This window comes from Rhododendron vialii, chromosome 10a, assembly GCF_030253575.1.
Source record: "Rhododendron vialii isolate Sample 1 chromosome 10a, ASM3025357v1".
In the NCBI taxonomy this organism is placed as follows: Eukaryota; Viridiplantae; Streptophyta; class Magnoliopsida; order Ericales; family Ericaceae; genus Rhododendron; species Rhododendron vialii.
Window position 1 is genome coordinate 13,653,243 of NC_080566.1, and position 18,125 is coordinate 13,671,367.

General features: G+C 38.9%; 2 protein-coding genes and 1 long non-coding RNA gene across 5 annotated transcripts; all 3 read left to right on the forward strand.

Annotated features, from left to right (window-relative positions):
* Window positions 1-2,320: 2,320 nt before the first annotated feature.
* LOC131303864 (protein DWD HYPERSENSITIVE TO UV-B 1-like) lies at window positions 2,321-9,599 on the forward strand. 3 transcript variants are annotated; one of them, XM_058330924.1, is made up of 8 exons: window positions 2,321-2,460; window positions 3,981-4,047; window positions 5,707-5,960; window positions 6,125-6,480; window positions 6,785-6,879; window positions 6,969-7,637; window positions 7,868-8,308; window positions 9,024-9,599. In XM_058330924.1, exons 1-8 carry the CDS (start codon window positions 2,429-2,431, stop codon window positions 9,408-9,410), a joined length of 2,301 nt encoding a protein of 766 aa, XP_058186907.1. In that variant the 5' UTR covers window positions 2,321-2,428; the 3' UTR covers window positions 9,411-9,599. The 3 variants fall into 3 exon arrangements, with proteins under 3 accessions (XP_058186907.1, XP_058186908.1, XP_058186909.1); XM_058330925.1 differs by having other exon boundaries at window positions 6,797-6,879; XM_058330926.1 differs by lacking the exon at window positions 3,981-4,047 and having other exon boundaries at window positions 2,335-2,460.
* On the forward strand, window positions 8,326-8,910 carry LOC131303865 (uncharacterized). Its single transcript, XR_009192235.1, has 2 exons — window positions 8,326-8,447; window positions 8,480-8,910. It is a non-coding gene; the product is annotated as an uncharacterized LOC131303865 (long non-coding RNA).
* Window positions 9,600-15,960: 6,361 nt separating the features above from the next.
* Window positions 15,961-16,911, forward strand: LOC131303866 (peamaclein-like). Its single transcript, XM_058330927.1, has 2 exons — window positions 15,961-16,226; window positions 16,709-16,911. The coding sequence occupies exons 1-2, from the start codon at window positions 16,139-16,141 to the stop codon at window positions 16,894-16,896; spliced, it is 276 nt and encodes a 91-aa protein (XP_058186910.1). The 5' UTR covers window positions 15,961-16,138; the 3' UTR covers window positions 16,897-16,911.
* The last annotated feature ends 1,214 nt before the right edge of the window (window positions 16,912-18,125 follow it).

The following is an 18,125-nucleotide window of genomic DNA, read 5'->3' on the forward strand; positions in this document are numbered from 1 at the left end:
GTCTTCTTTAAATTCATGCGGCATGAATCATGCATGCCATACAATAATGTCTTATCCAATTTGGATATAATTACGACGACAACCCTCTATTCCTCCAAAGTAACACAATTACCTCATTTTCGTGAAATATGTACACTTCAATCACTTGCTTTGTTATAAACACTGAACCCATTCCGTTAGCCTACTGTACAATTGACCCATCTGATCTGAAAAATGTGTTTAATTTTAATTTTCTAACCTTAAAACTGCAAATTTTCTCATAGCAGTAATACAACTCCGTCTTCGAAATATAGATCATATGTAGGAATCACAACGGATACAGATTTTACATTCGTGTCTTCGAATTTCTAAAATCTTGTATACCTCTGAACTCATTCCAATCCCTTTGGGAAAAAAATTTTGGCACCTCATTCCCGCTCCTGATGGGGATCAGGATTATTCGCCCCCACCCCAATCATCAAAATTCTAAAGTACACCTTTGCATTCATTTTTACAATTTGGGTCAAAAAAATAACATTGGCAGTTTGTTTAAACCTATAAAACAAAAAATGTGCTCAAAATAAACATATGGAGCTAACGTCTATAAACCCAGTCCCAACTTCAAAAGTCCTAATCACCCACAAGAATTTTTCATCTCAAAATCCATACGCAACCCAAATAAATATTCGGGATTAATTCATCCATGAGTGCAATTTTTTTCACCCTCGCAAGGGTATGCTCATTCCGAGTGGAACTATTCATTCTGATTGCAATTTTCTCACCCTTCTGTGAGCATTTCTGATGCAGATTGGGTTGCGTCTACATTTTTGGATCAACTAGACCGAGCACAGCCCAAACTTTACTGGAGGTGGGGTACATAGCAGTGGCAGATTGACCCATGGGCTGTAGGGTTGAAGCAGAACGTTCCACTGATCAATACTCATGTTCCTTTGGAAGATGATCAACGATGTTTTTCGGCCGTTTGATGTTATTTAGCCTTCTAAAAGGGCAATTTTTCCGTTGATAGTAATACTTAATTTGCTTATAACTTCTAGTAGGAAACTCCTTTTTAGTTGTCATCTGTTTTGGCAATCTTATATTTCTTTCTAGTTTTCGTTTCTACAGTCAAATTAGAATTTTCCTTTTTTGACAATTTTCGTCTTTCTTTCAATTAAGGTTTGATTTGCCTTCCTATTTCGTCTAGGGTTTCTACGGACCTATAAGGGTTATTGTAAGCCTTAGGGTGAGTTTTTGATGTTTAATGAATGAAAAATTAAGATTTATCTATTTGAGTATCTGTATCTATGTTTATGTTTTAAAAGGTAGAACCTTTTTCATAGACAGGTTCGTGATCGGATATTGTTTGATATGCTTCATTACAAATTTTTTTTAAAAAAAAATCACTTAATTAAAGATCACTCTTCTAGCATTTTTAGCAACAAAGTACCGATTATGGTTGTGTAATCATTTTTTTCTTATTCAACGAGCTCATTTTGAATGAATTTAATTTTGAAAGACCTCTATTTAACGAATGCCACACAATTCTTTGGAGCCCTCCTTTTAATAAACGAACCATATTAGGGTTAATAAATGAATCTAACGAGTTGAAGAGTTAATTGATCAATCTTTGTTGGTTTCAAAATTGAAAAGCTTGGAAATTAAATGAGCTTCGAAAAGAGGTGAGTCAAGTTTATACAAGCTTCAACCGGGTAGAACAAATAGCCATTCTCAAGTTGAATTTTGTATGCATTAAAAGCTGAACGAGCCAAGTAATAACTTGTTCTAGCTTGGCTTTAAAGCTTAAGGAGCTTAAAAAAAATGTTTAAATTTAATTTATTTCATATATAAGCAGATTTTAAAAGAGTCTTTAATGAGCTAGTACAAACTCAAACTGAAGTAGCTTGTTCGCTATCGTCCCTACGGGAGGGGGGAAATGCATGTGGTTCCTGCGGGTTTTTTTTTTTGCCACATGTTTTATAACAGCGGGGGTTAGAGGGCACGGAAGGTTCATAGGCTATTCATAACCCTGAACCCACAAAAGTCCATGACAAAGCTCGAACCCTAACCTTCCTTGTGGGACGATTAGGAAATACCATTGGGCTACAAACCCTTTGGCCCTTTGGCCGTTCCTGCGGGTTTGGAGAGGGAGAAAGAAACATGTGTATCTTCCGTGAATCTATATGTCATTACACGGTGTTAACAGACATGAAAGGTCGGTGCCATATTAGAGAAGAGGTGGGGCGGCATTGCAATTTGGGAGGAATCCAGGAGATGTCAGTGCAATTTATCCTTTATTTAGAGCAGTGACTTCGCTTATATACCATACACTCCAATCACGACACACTAGTATATTCAAAGCTCAACCCAATCATTGTACATGTCTTCCCATTGCAGCTAGCTATACACTCCAGCTAGCCTACAGTTGAGAAAAATTTGAAGGAGCACAACAATGTCCCCCTCTCTCTCCACCTTAGAAACCAGGTTTCTCACTCTCTCCTTTTCTCTCTCTCTATGCTTCTGTTTTTCTTTTCTTTTTTGTTGTCTTTTCCATTTGTATTTTCTGATTTTTTTTTCTTAGGACATGGTTGCTTCATTGTAATGATATGATTCCTCGGGCCAGTTCGTGTGACCGGATTTGCGAATCAAGACCATATATCCAATATGATCACATATCCGGTGTATAATTAATGGAGATATATTTATGATTCGGATTAAACATGTCTAAGATATACTTTGTGGGATAGCATATGCAATACCATGATGATGTAGCCATAATCATCCAATCACTACTAATCCAGTAGGAATCTATAATCAATGGCTTTATTAGCACTATGTAGATGGGTACAACGGCCTCTGATAAACCCCCCACCCCCCCCCCACCCCCCCCCCCCCCCCCCCCCCCCCGGCCAAGAAAAATATAAGCCTATGATGGATAAGCTTATCCCTAAAGAATGACTCTTGGTCCAATTTCTTGATTTCCATCAGCCGTGAGGGTCAAAACCTTCTTTGGGTATGTCAAAACCTTAAATTTCAGCTTGTTCAGTTCCATCATATAAAACTGGTGGCTTATAGTGGATTGGTGCTAGAATGGTGAAGAAATTCCCCTGAATTCTACTCCGTGATCAGTGATTCACCGGTGACATAATTGATCAAAAGAAAGCTATGAAGTGAATTTTGCTGGAGTCACTCAAGTTGGTGGTTTGGTTACTTCTAAGAACTAGAACTAGTATGGGGGGGGGGGTTGGGGGGGGGCGGGGTGTGTGCTTTTGTCGGTGTTCTCTACAAATAAATGAATGATGAAAGCAATTTGAGTTCCTCGTAAATATGTAAATATGCATATCTGATAAGCTGCATTGCCAAAGCACAATGTGCAATTACTAGGCAAGTCTACTATGAAGTCAACATCTTTGTGAGATGCAGTGTGATTTACACTTCACAATGTTGTGCCCATTCATGCAGATCTTAACAGTTGAACAAAAATCTCCCCAAGTAGAAGATATAAGCCACATGTAAAAGTACTAATTGAGATTGTGAAGTTACTTTTAGGCTCTAGCAACTTGGAAGAGTTACGGGTTTAGTTGTCACTCTGCATCTAACACTTCACAAACTTTTGGAACAAGGGAACATGTCATGAAAAAGTAGCAGACAGTCAAAACCAAAAGGATCCTCCTTTTTCCATTCAATATGAGATGCTCTTGCCCCTCTTTCTAGGAGATGGTGATGTGATGAAAGCATTTAGCTAACTGTTTAAAAATGATTCCTTCTCATTTTTCTCCTTAATTAATCTCCAGACTTTTTTTCCAAGTCTTTAAACCTTATGTACTTTTTTTGCACAAACAGAAATTGGTTTGGAGTATGACTATAATGCTTTTTCTTTTTAACTGATTTCTGTCTTTCTTACACGATAGTAGAATAAAACTTGATATCGCAATCGATTTTCTCTTGATGTGTTCTTAATTTGCATTTCACTGTGAAGTCTTCACATTCATTTTGTTTGGTAGGTATCTTGATTCTTGCAAGCGGCATGAAGTGGAGCCGAACTCAAAAATTTTATCGTGGTTTTACGAGGTCCTACTTTGTTGTTTGATTATTCTGTTTTACTCATCCTAGCTATACTGGAGAACGAAACGATCACAGATATGAATGATTACTTTCTCTTTACATTTTTTTGCTTCACTTGTTTCTTTTTCTACCTCCCTCCTATTTGATACTCTCATCGTATGATGGGGAAGGACAACTACTCATTGAATCTTGAACAACTAAAGTGGTCTTGGGTCAACAAGTTGCAAGGAAGCACTGACATGTTCGGATAAGACAAGTTCATAGAAATGTCGAAGGATCATTGGGGGGGGGGGGGGGGGGGGGGGGTGTTTGGTATCATTGTCAACTAGCGCCCAAACCAAGTGGTAAACATATTGTGAAAATGTTACTTAATAGGCAGTCACAAGTACAAATTTGAGCTTGAGAAAAAAGGGCCAACAAAGTGGTTTGGTGTTTGCTTACTAGGCTCATAACCTGGGTTCAGTTCTCATTTGGGGTTTCATTCCCCACCACCCATTGCTGTTTCCCCTAGGGTGGACTCCTATATGACACATTGATCGACGTCTAACTTGGTTCACCATCTCATGACTACTTCGATTTTCATAGTAACAAATATTTGAAATGGTTGAGTTAGTATCATGTCAGGCTATGTGTTCTTTACACAATGAAATGTGAATCTTCACCTACTAAATACTCTCTCCGTCCCAAATTCTTTGTCCGGTCTGCAAAATGGAGTGTTAAAAATAATACAATTTTTGCAAGAAAAAATCAAAAGTTTTTCAACAACTTACTAGATATCAATGAATATTTTTAATTTGTGAAAAAAGTTTGAATTTTTTCTTGAAAAAATTGTATTATTTTTAACACTCCGTTTTGCGGACCGGACAAAGAATTTGGGACGGAGAGAGTAGTCTATGAAGCACGTATACTTCTATAGGTCGCCGTATCTGTGTCCGACATGCCAGGACTCGGTAAAAAACGTATGGGATATGCCACTTGGTGTGTCTATTAAATTTAGTTAAGCTTTTCCAGGGGAAAATGGGGGGACACAAAGGGGACATGGAAAGACATGTATGGGGGTCACAGAGAGGATCAAATATGCAATTTTTTAAAATTTGTTTGGGGTCAATTGGTATTATTTCAAGTATTTTGGGTTAATGTAATGTATATATGACGCTTGTATATACATATTGATGTTCATGCTTCTACATATAACTTTGTTTCCACTGGTTTAAAATTACTTTTTTATTAATTTTTGTGTTGTCCCCCATTGTGTCCTTGTTTCCATTTCTTTAGAAATCCCGTGCTCATGCTACATCTCGTAAATGGTTCAAGTGAAGCCTAGCTGTTTCTTATACTTAATGGCACTTTACCATTTGGTATAAAGGAAATTAGGCTTCAAGTTCAAACTTTGTGAGCCAATATTCATATTCACAGATGAGCTCTTTCCTATCCTTCATGAGGGGCGGGGCTTCACTCAGGCCTAACATATGAACATGTGTAACACATATATGCTCAGCACATTGGGGAGCTGGTCCTTGATGGAGGAGACCAACCTGCCTCTAATAGAATTAGTCGAATTTGAATATGGCTGTTTACTGACTTCTTGAAAGGTTGGATGGTATTCCCTGTTGAGGTTGACAAATCTATTCCAATGACTGACTTTTTTAATAACTCTTCACTCAGGCAAAGATTCAGAAATCATCTCAACAGAAATGCAATATGGCCATTTTATTGGACTGCCTGAAGGATGCTGATTTCCCTCCACTTGTTGATGTATTCGTGGAAGTCAACTCCTCAGATATTGATGCAGATGACATAACTCAAGCATCACACTGCTCCTTAAGCAAAGACTTTGTCATTTCTTTGTTGGATGCAATTAATTTGAAGCTTCGAATTGGTGATCTCCTCGATATATCACTTGTGGATGACTTCTTGCGGTATGTGCCACTGTTTTGATAACATAATCAACTACTCGTTCTAATGGTCCTCGTTCCCGTGGATTAATCTTGAAAATCGGCAAAATCTTGCCAATCTTTCAGTTTATATGGGTGGTTTCTTGATACTGCAAACTTAATTCTTTGTTGATTTGGGATGTCTTCAGGGATCCTTCCAAAGGTGGTTTTTCTTGCCATGTTTTGAACCTCAGGTCTTCTCAGATGGGAGACTTCAACATATCAGGAAGCTTCAAGCACTTACACACCCTTAATCTGGACTTTTGTGCTTCTCTTACTAGTTTGCAGAAGGATTCTTTCGCTTGCCTACCAAATCTGATGTGTCTTTCAATGTGTGAAACCGGAGTTACTAATCTGTGGACGACTAGTGCTGCCTTGTCAAAACTAACTTCATTGGTGGAACTCCGGTTTCAAAATTGTATGTGTTGCAAAGGCACTGGGCCTTGCCCTCTATCATGCAGTGTAACAGAGGATCTGCAGCTCCCTTGTCACAGAACTGGTTCAGGTAATTGAATTTTGTACAGTGGCACTTCATTTATTCTTTTTCTTTCTTTGGTTTTGATGTAAATTAGTTTTTCCTGTTTGAAATATTCAACGCATACCCACAGAGCACGCAACATAAAAGTTCTACAAATTTGTAGCAACATCAGGACTTTCTAAAATGTTCCCATTAGAATTCCTGATGGCTAATGTGCTATCTTTTCTCACTTGGGATTTATATGGAGCTTTTGGTACTTGTTTTCTATTTTTTACTCCATATTTGTTTAGGTTTGCAAGACTGAATCACGAGTTATCCAATTATTGCTTAGTTGAATTTTCAGGCCATCTTCAAACAACAGGCTCACCGGAGCATTCATCTGATCTTCTTCCAGTTTTGGATGGAAAATCTAATCTGCAAATTGAGGTTAAAACAAAGTTTCTTATGTGAAGAAGTAATATGTGACTTCACAATAAGCTATCTAATGCTAAAGAATTTTCTGCTCTGTATGGCAGGTTTCTCTTAGCGGATTGTGTGTTCAAGATGGAAATAAGTCTCCTGCTAGTGCACTTAATTGCAGCACAGAGGATGCCTGTACCACATTCAGGAAGTATGTTTCACATCATCCTTCGCCTATCTGCTTCGAGAAACATTATAGGGTGTACATGATTATCTCATTGCCTCGCTTGGCCGTTTTAGATAACTGGCCAATCAGGGAGCTGGAAAGGGAAACGGCGAAGGCAAAATTTTCAGAATGTTATGAGTTATTACCATATAAAAGACAGCACAAAGAGAGTGTTGTCAGCATTTTACATATGCGTGAAACTGGGGCGAGTACAAGCCGCAATCGATACTCATCCAGGCCAAGGCAGTCATTTTCCTATGGAAATAGTCCATATTTCTACTCCAGGTCTCTTTGTGCAGCCAAACTTGGGTGTTCAGGATGGCCACTCTTACATCCAGTATCCAATATCTGCCCTATTTCCAAAGAAGAAGGTAAGAGCCTTCGGCCAAGGCAGTTTGAGTATCATCCATCAAACTCTAGTCTCATGGTTTTTGGAACTCTGGATGGGGAAATAATCGTTATCAACCATGAAAACGGGCATATTATTGGTTATGTCCCTTCCCTTGGCTCTACAAACAGTGTTCTGGGCTTATGTTGGCTTAAGACGTATCCATCAAAGGTATGCCAACCATCTCTAGATGTTTTGTTGTTTTAGCAAAATCTTGTTATCCCAATTCCCAAAAGAACTAGTAATTTTTAGGCTGCTTAAGTCACTGTATTTCGAAGCCAATGTGATGTATAATGTTTTTCCTACTTTTTGGTAACTCAATGTAATGTGGTAGAAGAACCTTTTGATCTTCTTTATGGGGTACCTGCTAATATCTGCTCCCTTTTGCATTGAATAATCAGTTCCTTGCTGGTTCAGATAATGGTGCCTTGAGGTTATACGACGTGAATGATCTGCTACCGAATATTGCCGATGGCTATGCTAGTCCCTGTAATGTTACCGTTGGCAATTTTGAGCAGCTGACATCTGTTCATGTCAATGCGACGGATGATCAGTTTATTGCAAGCGGTTACGCCAAACATGTGGCGATTTATGACATTAACAGCGGCAAATGCTTACAGTTATTCAAAGATATGCATCAAGGACCCATTAATGTGGCTAAATTCGCTCACCATTCTCCTTCCATATTTGTTACTTCATCCTTTGACCTTGACGTCAAGATGTGGGACTGTCGGCAGAATCCAATACGACCTTGCTATACAGTTTCAAGCTCAAGAGGGAATGTAATGGCTTGCTTCTCTCCCGATGACCATCACGTGCTTGTGTCAGCTGTGGATAATGAGGTATTTCAATTAAACGGAGATTCCATCAAAGTAATCACGATTATGTGGCAATCTGTATGTTCCCTCCGTCCCCAAATAAGAGTTCAGTATTCGATTTTGGGCTATCCTTGAATAAGTTTCCATTTTGAAAAGTTAATGGGTAAAAGTGGAGGATAATTTTGGAAAGTAGAGGTAAAAGTTAATATGAAATGTGTAACGATGATGTTTCCTCAGTAAGTTGGAATTACGAAGCTGGAGTGGACACTTAAAAAGGGACGGAGTGGGTATTTTTTTATTTCTTTCCATGTCCCCGACATGTCTGTATCCCCACTAATCCAGAGTTGTCATGTCACATGCCCATATATGTTCCCATGTCTGTGCTTCTTAGCTTTTAAGTATTACTCTTCTTGCAGTTTAGTTGCACAATTACTAACTAAACTTGCATTTATTTTGGACTTTGACTGGGCACTGCCTTTGATTGAGGTTTTTTTTCCAATTGAGGCTTATTAATACTTTTATACTAGCATTGTTGTTAAAGAATTTGTGTTGGATTGACCTGGTTATGCTCGGGTTCGGGAATGCAAAGGGCCTTTAGAGGCAACAAGGTCTCCAACCTCTGTAAACTCTCAAATACAGGAGTCTCTAGCTAGATATTCTGTTATATATGCAGTGCATTTTTAAATAAAATGGTGTGGTTTGATGCTACAAAACTGAGGCTGACAGCGAAGGCTACCAGGTTAAGCAACTTATGGCAGTGGATGGGAGCCTTCACACAAAGTTTGAGATACCTCCAACCGGAAGTTCCCACAACTACACTCGGTCATATTACCTGAATGGAAGGGACTACATCATCAGTGGGAGTTCTGATGAATCTGTTGTTCGTATTTGCTGTGCTCAAACCGGAAGGCGCCTTAGGGACGTTTGTTTGGAGGACAGGAGCTCAAGAACCTCAATGTTTGTGCAATCCTTAAGGGGTGATCCTTTTAGACACTTTCAAATGGCAGTCTTAGCAACCTCTGTGCATCCCAGCTCAAAGTCAGAAATCATCAAGGTCAATTTGCTCGCATCCTGCCATGGCATAAAAGAATATTCTCTCGCGCGTTCCTCTCGTCTGGGAGGTTAATGTATGTATCGTTTTAATGTGTTCACTTAATTATATATCTCTGGAATTATACGTCTCCAAATCTATGCATATGTGGATCAGTTAGCCGACGTTGTGTTAGTTAATAAATGTGATTAATTTTGTGACGCCCTAATTACAAACCATTATAAGCAATAATATTTATAAAAGATAAGAGTTGGATACATAATATTTCTCAATCTCTAATATAGGTCATTATGAAAGCTTTGAAGTGTTTGTTTTTTTTTTTGGTAGTTACATGTTTGTGTACTATTTTGTCTCGTCTCGCTACTGTTTCCAAAAGAGGTGCAGATGAGGATTGTCATGCATATTTTTAAGATGTAGATGCTTCTTTAACGGTTGTCGTATATATGCACGCATTCCTCAGTGATACGACGACTGCTGGAGATTTTAAACCTCGTAACGGTAAATCCCTGAACAATTAATATATTAGCAAACCATAATTCAAGTATCACTCCTCGTATATATACATTCACTTCGTGGCAAGTGTTAACATCGTGGGTTTTGCTCTAGTTATGTGAACCGATTGAAAATGTTGTCACCATGGTTATTTCTTCCTTCTAGGTCTGTCTAGAGGAAAAATCATTCAATCCCCGTCTAGAGTCGTGTCCGTAAGCAGGTTGAGGCAAGGTGAAGTTTTAGGATATTGAAAGCTGGGGTTACTTAGGTTTGTGGTAGAATTCGGGTTTGAGCAAGATACATAATCAATAAAGTTTTCCTGGTTTTGTCCTGAATGTATGATATACTAGTAAACTTTCTTTACTTATGCCTGTTGCTTGTGCTTTGACCATTTCATGCACATCCAGCATATGAATGTTAGTTTGGATAGCTCAGGGTGTATGGGCCAAGGTTTTAATAGCGGTAGCGGAGTGTTGAATATTTTTGGCGACAATGCAGGTATTGGAGTAGCGGCTGTGAAGTAGGCAAAAAATTGCGTACAAACCGATATGTATTTAGGAACCAGTTAATACAGGTATGAATTTTTTGTAGAAACGATGTATCAAGGTTTACCGCTATGTAACAACCGATATTTAAATCCATGGTCTAGGCCAGCACACGCATACATCCAAGTGATTCCAAGTTGACTATTCACTAGGGGACAAACTCTAACTTTCACTAGCAGCTCCGATAAAATTGGGACAAAATCATAAGTGGAGGTTTTAAACCTGAGACAATAGAGGAACAAATCTCTAATCTCAGGCCTAGACCACTTGGCCAATTCCTTGTTATTGGCATGTGAATTGTAATTGGTTTTGTGTTTTCCCATGACTATATATGCTGCAAATTGTTCTCTCACAAAGTTCTCCTTGCATAACAAAGAAAGTCACGACCTTTTCTAGCTTAACGAACACGTCAAAACATCCGCTTCGGCGCTTGGTGCCATAAGCGCCGGTTTAAAACATGATAATATTGATACTTGCGTATTCTCGTTGCTCGTAGCTCTAGTTTGGTAGCATGAAGTTTTGGTTTCATTTTCCTTGTGATTGTTCCAACCAAACATGAACAATCAGCTCTTTGCCTCGTTTATAAGACCTACGTAAAAACATTTTAAGGAATAAAATAATTGAAAACGAACCGACCCCTTAGATCCTTTGACTCTCCCTTTTCATTATCCCTACATTCTTGTTCCCAGTCACCGAGGTTGTCGGACCGACCAAAAAAAAAAAATTACCACATGGTTTTGGAATAATTTCCCGTTGTAGTAATGGTGTGGGTGAACATTATGACTGATTGAGGAACTAGAAAAGGTAATTAAATGACTCTCTCTCTCTCTCTCTCTCTCTCTCTCTCTCTCTCTCTCTCTCTCTCTCTCTCTGCAGCAGAGAGCAATAGCATTTTGGAAAGTTGGATTATGTTGAAAGTTTTTTCTTGGCCAGGGAGAAACTATTTGTCCGGAAAATAATTTTTTTAAAATCTGAACTATTAATATCAATCGATGTGGCCGTCGATGTTTTACGGTCAGAAATGTCCTCCAACGATCGATCAATCAGTTTCCTCTAGTAGGCAAACTGGGGGGTCCGATCTAGACAACAAAGCCACACCGTCCATACTAGTAGTAGTACTTCCCACCGCCACATCCCAGACAAGTTAATAAATTACTACTACTAGTTACATTCTGTACCGATAAAGCTGAAGACATGTACTTGTCGTATATAGTAGTATTTGTATGCACTTATTTTCATGATTACCACGTGGGGTGTTACTTTCTAGACACCGTCCAATCATCTGTAACTTTTAAATTTATTTATTTAACAATGTTATATATTTTTGGGTAGTGATTTTGTCACACCTTTTTTTATAATGTCACATCTTATAAGTGTATTTTTTGATGCAAAAATATACTTGCAGGGTGTGGCATTATCAAAAAATGGTTTGGCAAAATCATTTTCCATATTCTTACGGACTATTCTCCAACTACTTAGAGCATGTACATCAACAATAGATGAAATACCTAGCTAAAAAGTACCTTTTTTACTTTACATATTCTTATTTTCTCTCATACTACACCAGTCTCTCTACTATTTTCTCTATTCCCATTAAATAAGATATAATACTCCTCCTCCGAGATCCTCAACCACCGCCAACGCCACCACCGTCGTCAATCCTCAATCCACAACAACCAGATCCTCACCACCAAACTCGATCAACAACAGTTAGAACCGATCGACAAGAATAAGAACCGTTCAACGAGAATCAGAACCGAACTCCGAACTCAAAGACCTAAATCCCAAATCCCACCAACACGACCCGATCGACGACAGCTCCTCCTCAAACCCGCCGCCTGTCTCCAGCGCAATTGTCAGGGACGCTCTCGGTCTTCTCAATCTCCTTTGGGCAGCGGAAGAAGGACCTGGTTCTAGTTGTCCATTCTGAGTTCAAGAGAGAGAGAGAGGAGTGTAGTTAAGTGTGTATATGAGGGAGTTGCAGTGCATCGACAAGGAAAAATGAGGGGGGTGTACTGCAACGAGGAAAGGACCAGAGAAAATGAGGGAGGGGAAGGGAGGAGAGAGAAAATAAATAGTATTTTAATGGATACCTGGTGAATAGTATCTCTCTATAAGTACTGAGCATTTTTAAAAAATGGAAAATGGCTCTCTTTTTACCTAGGCTGGTGCAGTGCACATTTTGGATTTTTGCTAGCTAAAATACCTAAAATACTCTTTTAACTAAGCTGGTGTACATGCTATTTACATATATATTAGCCCCACGATTAATGAGTCATACACATATGCGAGAGACGGGTGATCGAAGAGTAGTTGGTAAGAGTATTTCTAGACTTATTGAATTTATATAACTTGTCGCCTCAACAACTAGAGCCCCGTTCTAGAAAGCAAATTATGTATTTATTTTTTAAGAAGGTGTTCGGCTCCGAAATGGCTCAAGGACTGAGCGGGCGTGCCAAGACTTGTCGCGTCTAACGTAAATGGTTGAGCGTCCTTTTTCTGACTTCTTCACCGTAAGGGCGATAGTGCTGCAAACCTAAGGGCTGGATTGTAGTGTTGGTTCGTGGTTTTGCCTCTACGAGCGAGGACTTAATAATTTCCTAACCGTGTAGGAAAAGAAGTAGCAATGTAGAATGACTTTATTATATCGTGATAATAAGGTCGGGGATACAAGAGAGATATGAATAACTTTATTATGTTGTAATAATAAAGTTGGAGTACAAGAGAGATAGAAAACTCGAACTACTTGGTGAAGTAATTGAGTAAATGAGAGAGAAGTGAGATAATTGCTTCACTGGGAAGGCTTTGGTTTTTTAAGCGTTGAGCTTGATTGGTGTGGGAACCCTTTTTTCTTCTTGTCTTCTAGTATTTATAGGCCAAAAGTCTTCGAATTTTCTGCATGCAAGGAGCTTGTTGTCCTCTTCTCGTGATGACACATGTCCCATGTCTCCCGATTCTCTCTCCATGATGCAACGGTTGTGGGATGTATGCACATGTGCTTTTTCCATCGTGGGAGGTTTGCTAGAAGTGAAAAACTAATTACCCATATGTTAATTTTTGATCATGGGCAGTTGAGAGAATAATGGGCCATGTATTTCTCCTCTACTCTCTATTTGTACGGGTAGTTGACAAACCATTGGCCATGTCATCCCTTTTTCCGTGGGTTGCCAAAACTACCAGCCATTTGACTCGGTCAAATGGCTTCTTGCCAGGCAACAACATTTCCACTTTTTATAGGTCACCTGGGTAATAGGCCACTTAATCAAATTAAATGGCCTTCTAATTTATTCAACCCATAAAAACACCTATCGAATTTAAATAAGTCATGGGCCGACTGAATTCTTTTTGCAAATAGACCCACGACTCTCAAACTCAAACCCAAATCGAACTAAAATTAATTAGGCCCAATTATCCATGTCTTGGCCCATTAATTTTAACTCAATACATCTCTGTTTTTTGGCCCAATTTAATTAAAAGATAATTAAATGGCCTTTCAACTCTTGCCCAGGACTGGATGCCAAAAACGGGCGTAAACAGAAGGTAATTTCAAGCTAAAAAATTATGTGTTTAAGCAAATAATGATCCTATCAATATGGATATTGTTTGATAGATCTCATTGAGATCTTTTAATCGGTGCCTTCGTATCAAGCAATAATACAAAGTTCAAATTTCTAAAGTCTAATGATGATGTCTTCATAAAAAGATGAATTTATGGAAATTTAATACTTAGAAAGAGATGGAGGGAGTAATTGTTATATTATCTCTCAATTATATAGGTTGCCACTCTTTTAGTCTAGTCTTTGTTGGCAAGTGTCTCATGGCTGGTGGGTGTATCACGCAAAATTCGAGTCTACAAAAAAGACGGAAAGATGCTAAATAAGTTAATTTTATTAATTTGAGAAATTTAGGGTGACAATCTCTGATACAATTTTCAAAGAAAATTAATCCTCTGATTCTTCTCTTCGGTTGTTGAAATGAGGGCTCGACAGCTTAATCTCGATTTGAACGGCGATATCTTCTGCGGTCTTTGCTAAGATGACGGCGAATTTGACAGGCTTTGACTTGAAGGTTTTGAAGCTTCTTCTCAAGTTGAATTGCTTGATCTTCTCAACCTTCTCCTTCTCCAATTTAGGTGAAAAAGATGACGGATTTGTGGATATTGACTTGAAGGCTTTGGAGCTTCTTCTCAAGTCGGTATTTGAGGTCTTCTTCGATTTGGTTAAAGGAGATGCGGATTTGCAGATGTTGATTTGAGAGCTTTAGAGCTTGGTCTCAAATCGGTATTTGAGATCTTCTTCAATTTGGTTGAAGGAGACTAATGATTTGTGGACTTGGCTTGAACATTCTTCAGGACTTGGATCGATGCTTTGAACTGAAGAGCGTCTGGCTTGATGTGGACTTGAAAGATTCTGAAGGGCCTTCGCAGCTGTGGTTTTCAGAACTCCGGAAGCTTGGAGATTTGACTTAATGTTTTTCGAAACTTTGATCTGGAGAACCTTCTTATTTGATGTGAACTTGACTTGAATGTTCTTCGAAGCTTTGAAGTTTTGATTTGAAGGACCTTCTTGTTGGATGCACATTTGAAGAATTCTGAAGGTTTGAGGGCTTTGATCTTCAGAACTCTGGAGCTTGTATGCTTCAATGTGTAGATTGGAAAAATATGAAAAGAAGCACCTCTATTTATAAGGATGTGGGATGGAGACTCCAACCCTAACCTTCCATATTAATCCCTTTAATTATTTCCTTTATTAAAAATGAATAATAATTATTTGATAATTACCTTTTCTTTTCCTTTTATTTTAGAAAAAGGTAATTATATATAAAGAGATATATTATTATTCACCAAGTAGCCTAATTTGACTAGCCGGACTTGATAAAATAATAATTGTGTCATTTTGACATGTGGCACTATTTGATTGGTCCGTTTACATGTCTCTGATTTTTTACCACGGACACTTGGCATCACTTGATTGGCCCATCCATGAAATTTTGACTTATAGGCACTTGGCGACATTTCATTGGCCAATTTGTATGCCCTAGCAACACATGGCGATTTGTGATAGGTTAAAATTTTTACATGCCTACAGTGGGTTTGGCACTTCGGCTGTCGCGCCAAGCAATGTTACACATTATAATCGATCATGTATCATGTTCGGCCTTATGCACTCTCATGTGGTGCTACCGACCTGGCTATGTGTCTCGTACGTGGTCGGGGTTATCTTCTATGATGCACCCTTGCGTGGTGTCAAACATTCTTCCACGGGCGTATTTCCTTTTGTTCGGGAAGACCTCTCTACACCATTCTCTCACATTGTCGTGGACTTTGTCCCTCCGGCTGTATCTTTCAACTTTTGGTTGAAATCCCTTTCCTTATCCCTAATAAATTGTTACTTTCGCCAACCAAATAAAAAAAAATTGGTCCAAGCTAGGTTTTTTCTTCCTTTTTTTTTCCAAAGAAGACATAGTTCGTGTTTATGGGATCCACCCTTATGTGTATATATGTTACTTACGAGTGACCTGTGTTTTATGTATAGTTGTTTAGTATTATTTTATACTACTCCTGTCTCCTAACTAGTACTTTGAAAACTCCAACGTACGAGATACTATATAGCCTATAAATACCCACGTAAATTAAGCCCCCCAAAGAATCCATTACCACCTTGAATATCAGTCCAACAAAATCTCCCACTCCTATCTAGTAGTTCACTTCGACCTTCGCTATTATACAAACAACAGTCCTTTCTAGCTACTCTCTTATCTCGAAATATGAAGCCCGTTTCTGCAACTCTGCTGATTGTTTCGCTTCTTCTTACCTCATCTCTCCTCAGAACCACCGCGGCTCAGGCTGATACAAGTGCATCTCTCTCTCTCTCTCTCTCTCTCTCTCTCTCTCTCAACGTACATTTATATGTTAAGATAATACAAGTCACAGATTGGTTAGTATGAACTATGAAATGGGTGATCATTTAATGTAGTGCATGGAATTTCTCCACTGAAATTCACACTTGTTTTTAAAAATCACTACAGTGTCTATGTTTATGTATGACCTATAAAGCTAGCTTGTTTTTGAAAGGGTTTGGTTTCTCTAGAAGGGTTGTGCATACATATGTCCAGACATGTCCGTTGCACGTGGATTTCACATAATAATACAGAGCCCTCACGTATCGGACGGTTCCAAATAAATCCATATCAAAATCTGTACCGTAGGCAGCATTCCTCCGTTTTTAAACTATCTAGCTCATACAGTTACCAAAGAGAATCAATTCCCTCCACAATTAACATGAGTGATTTTTTATGTGTGTTTTTTCTGATTGATTAATTATTGTTTGGGTATAGGTTATCCTTGCAATTCCAAGTGCCAGGACAGGTGCGCCTTGGCTGGAGAGAAAAAGCGTTGCCTGGATTACTGCGGGATTTGTTGCCAAATATGCAAATGTGTGCCTCCGGGTACGTCCGGAAACAAGTCAGAGTGCCCTTGCTACGGAGGCTTGCGCAACTCCAAGGACACCTCCAAGTGCCCTTAGAGAGAGAGAGAGAGAGAAATAAATGAATAAAAGCAAAATGCCCCAAGATCTGATCATTTCCCTAGCTCTCTGTTCTGTAAGACTGTAACTTTCGGTTTTTTTTTTTTTGATCCGCGACTGTAACTTTTTGTTACTTTTGACTTTTTAGCAAATATCAAAAGCAAGTAGTGTAATCCTACAAGCTAAGTCAAAGCTAGCATGCCTGAGTAGATCAACACTATATATTTGTTTTCCAAGTTTGTATGTATTGTGATTCTAGTTAACTTGTGTAAGATTTGGGGTTCAAAATGTACTTTCGGTGGTTGTAGGTATAATTTCAAATTATTCTCATCTTTCTTCTTACTTCTTACCGCCTCTAACTATGGATACACCATGCCTATCAAAAAAAAAAACTATGGATACACCATTTGGTGTACGTACACTAAATAAGGTCTTGAAAGGGCTCATGGTCATGGAGATGCTCTTATGTGGATGCATGCAAACTAGGATATACGTTGAGGGTTGCGTTGGGCAATCTAACAGATCTGGTAAGTGCAGTCACCAAATGCCTCTATGAATTACAAGAACATGAAACTCATGCTCCAGTAAGTCCAAGGGGGAAAATGTTGAGGTAATCGCAGCGAGAGAGAGAGAGAGAGAGAGAGAGAGAGAGAGAGAGAGAAAGAGAGGTTGAAGGAGACAGAGAGAGAGAGGTTGAAGCCTTGTCTGCAGGGAGTAGTAGGCCCAAGTCATATGCTGGTGACTGAGTCGTGCGACCTGGGAAACCGCTTCAAAGGTTTCAGCTAGAGATCTCAATCAGTAGCATGGGAGGCCTTCACCATCTTAAGTCGTATGGGGCTTTCCGGCTTTGTACAAGTCCTATAGGGCTTGGTATGAGGGATTGTTATTATTCTAAGTAGTTCACTCTCAATATAAGATCAAGGTATGAGGGATTGTTATTATTCTAGGTAGTTCACTCTCAATATAAGATCAAAATCGATCTCAGGCCTAACCTTTTGGTGCACAAGTCATGAGATGATGTCTTGGGCTCAAACCTCCAAGTCGCAATGCTCTAATAGTCTCGAGGTGATATTTGACCTTGCTCCCAACTAAAGTAGTGTCATTTTCATTAAGTGGAGAAGGTTCTCAAAAGGACCAAGCAACTACACAAACGAATGCTGGACTTGTATTTGGATAGGGCATTTCCGTCCTTGGTTGATTTATGTTGCTAAGATGTCACTCACAGGAAC

What these genes read in the sequence shown, in the direction of transcription:
- LOC131303864 (XM_058330924.1), top strand. Translation starts at nt 2,429, where the DNA reads ATGTCCCCCTCTCTCTCCACCTTAGAAACCAG. An exon ending in CTCTCCACCTTAGAAACCAG is followed by an intron (nt 2,461 to 3,980) that starts GTTTCTCACTCT and finishes TTTGTTTGGTAG; the next exon opens with GTATCTTGATTCTTGCAAGC. An exon ending in CTTGTGGATGACTTCTTGCG is followed by an intron (nt 5,961 to 6,124) that starts GTATGTGCCACT and finishes GGATGTCTTCAG; the next exon opens with GGATCCTTCCAAAGGTGGTT.
- LOC131303866 (XM_058330927.1), top strand. Translation starts at nt 16,139, where the DNA reads ATGAAGCCCGTTTCTGCAACTCTGCTGATTGTTTCGCTTCTTCTTACC. An exon ending in CGCGGCTCAGGCTGATACAA is followed by an intron (nt 16,227 to 16,708) that starts GTGCATCTCTCT and finishes GTTTGGGTATAG; the next exon opens with GTTATCCTTGCAATTCCAAG.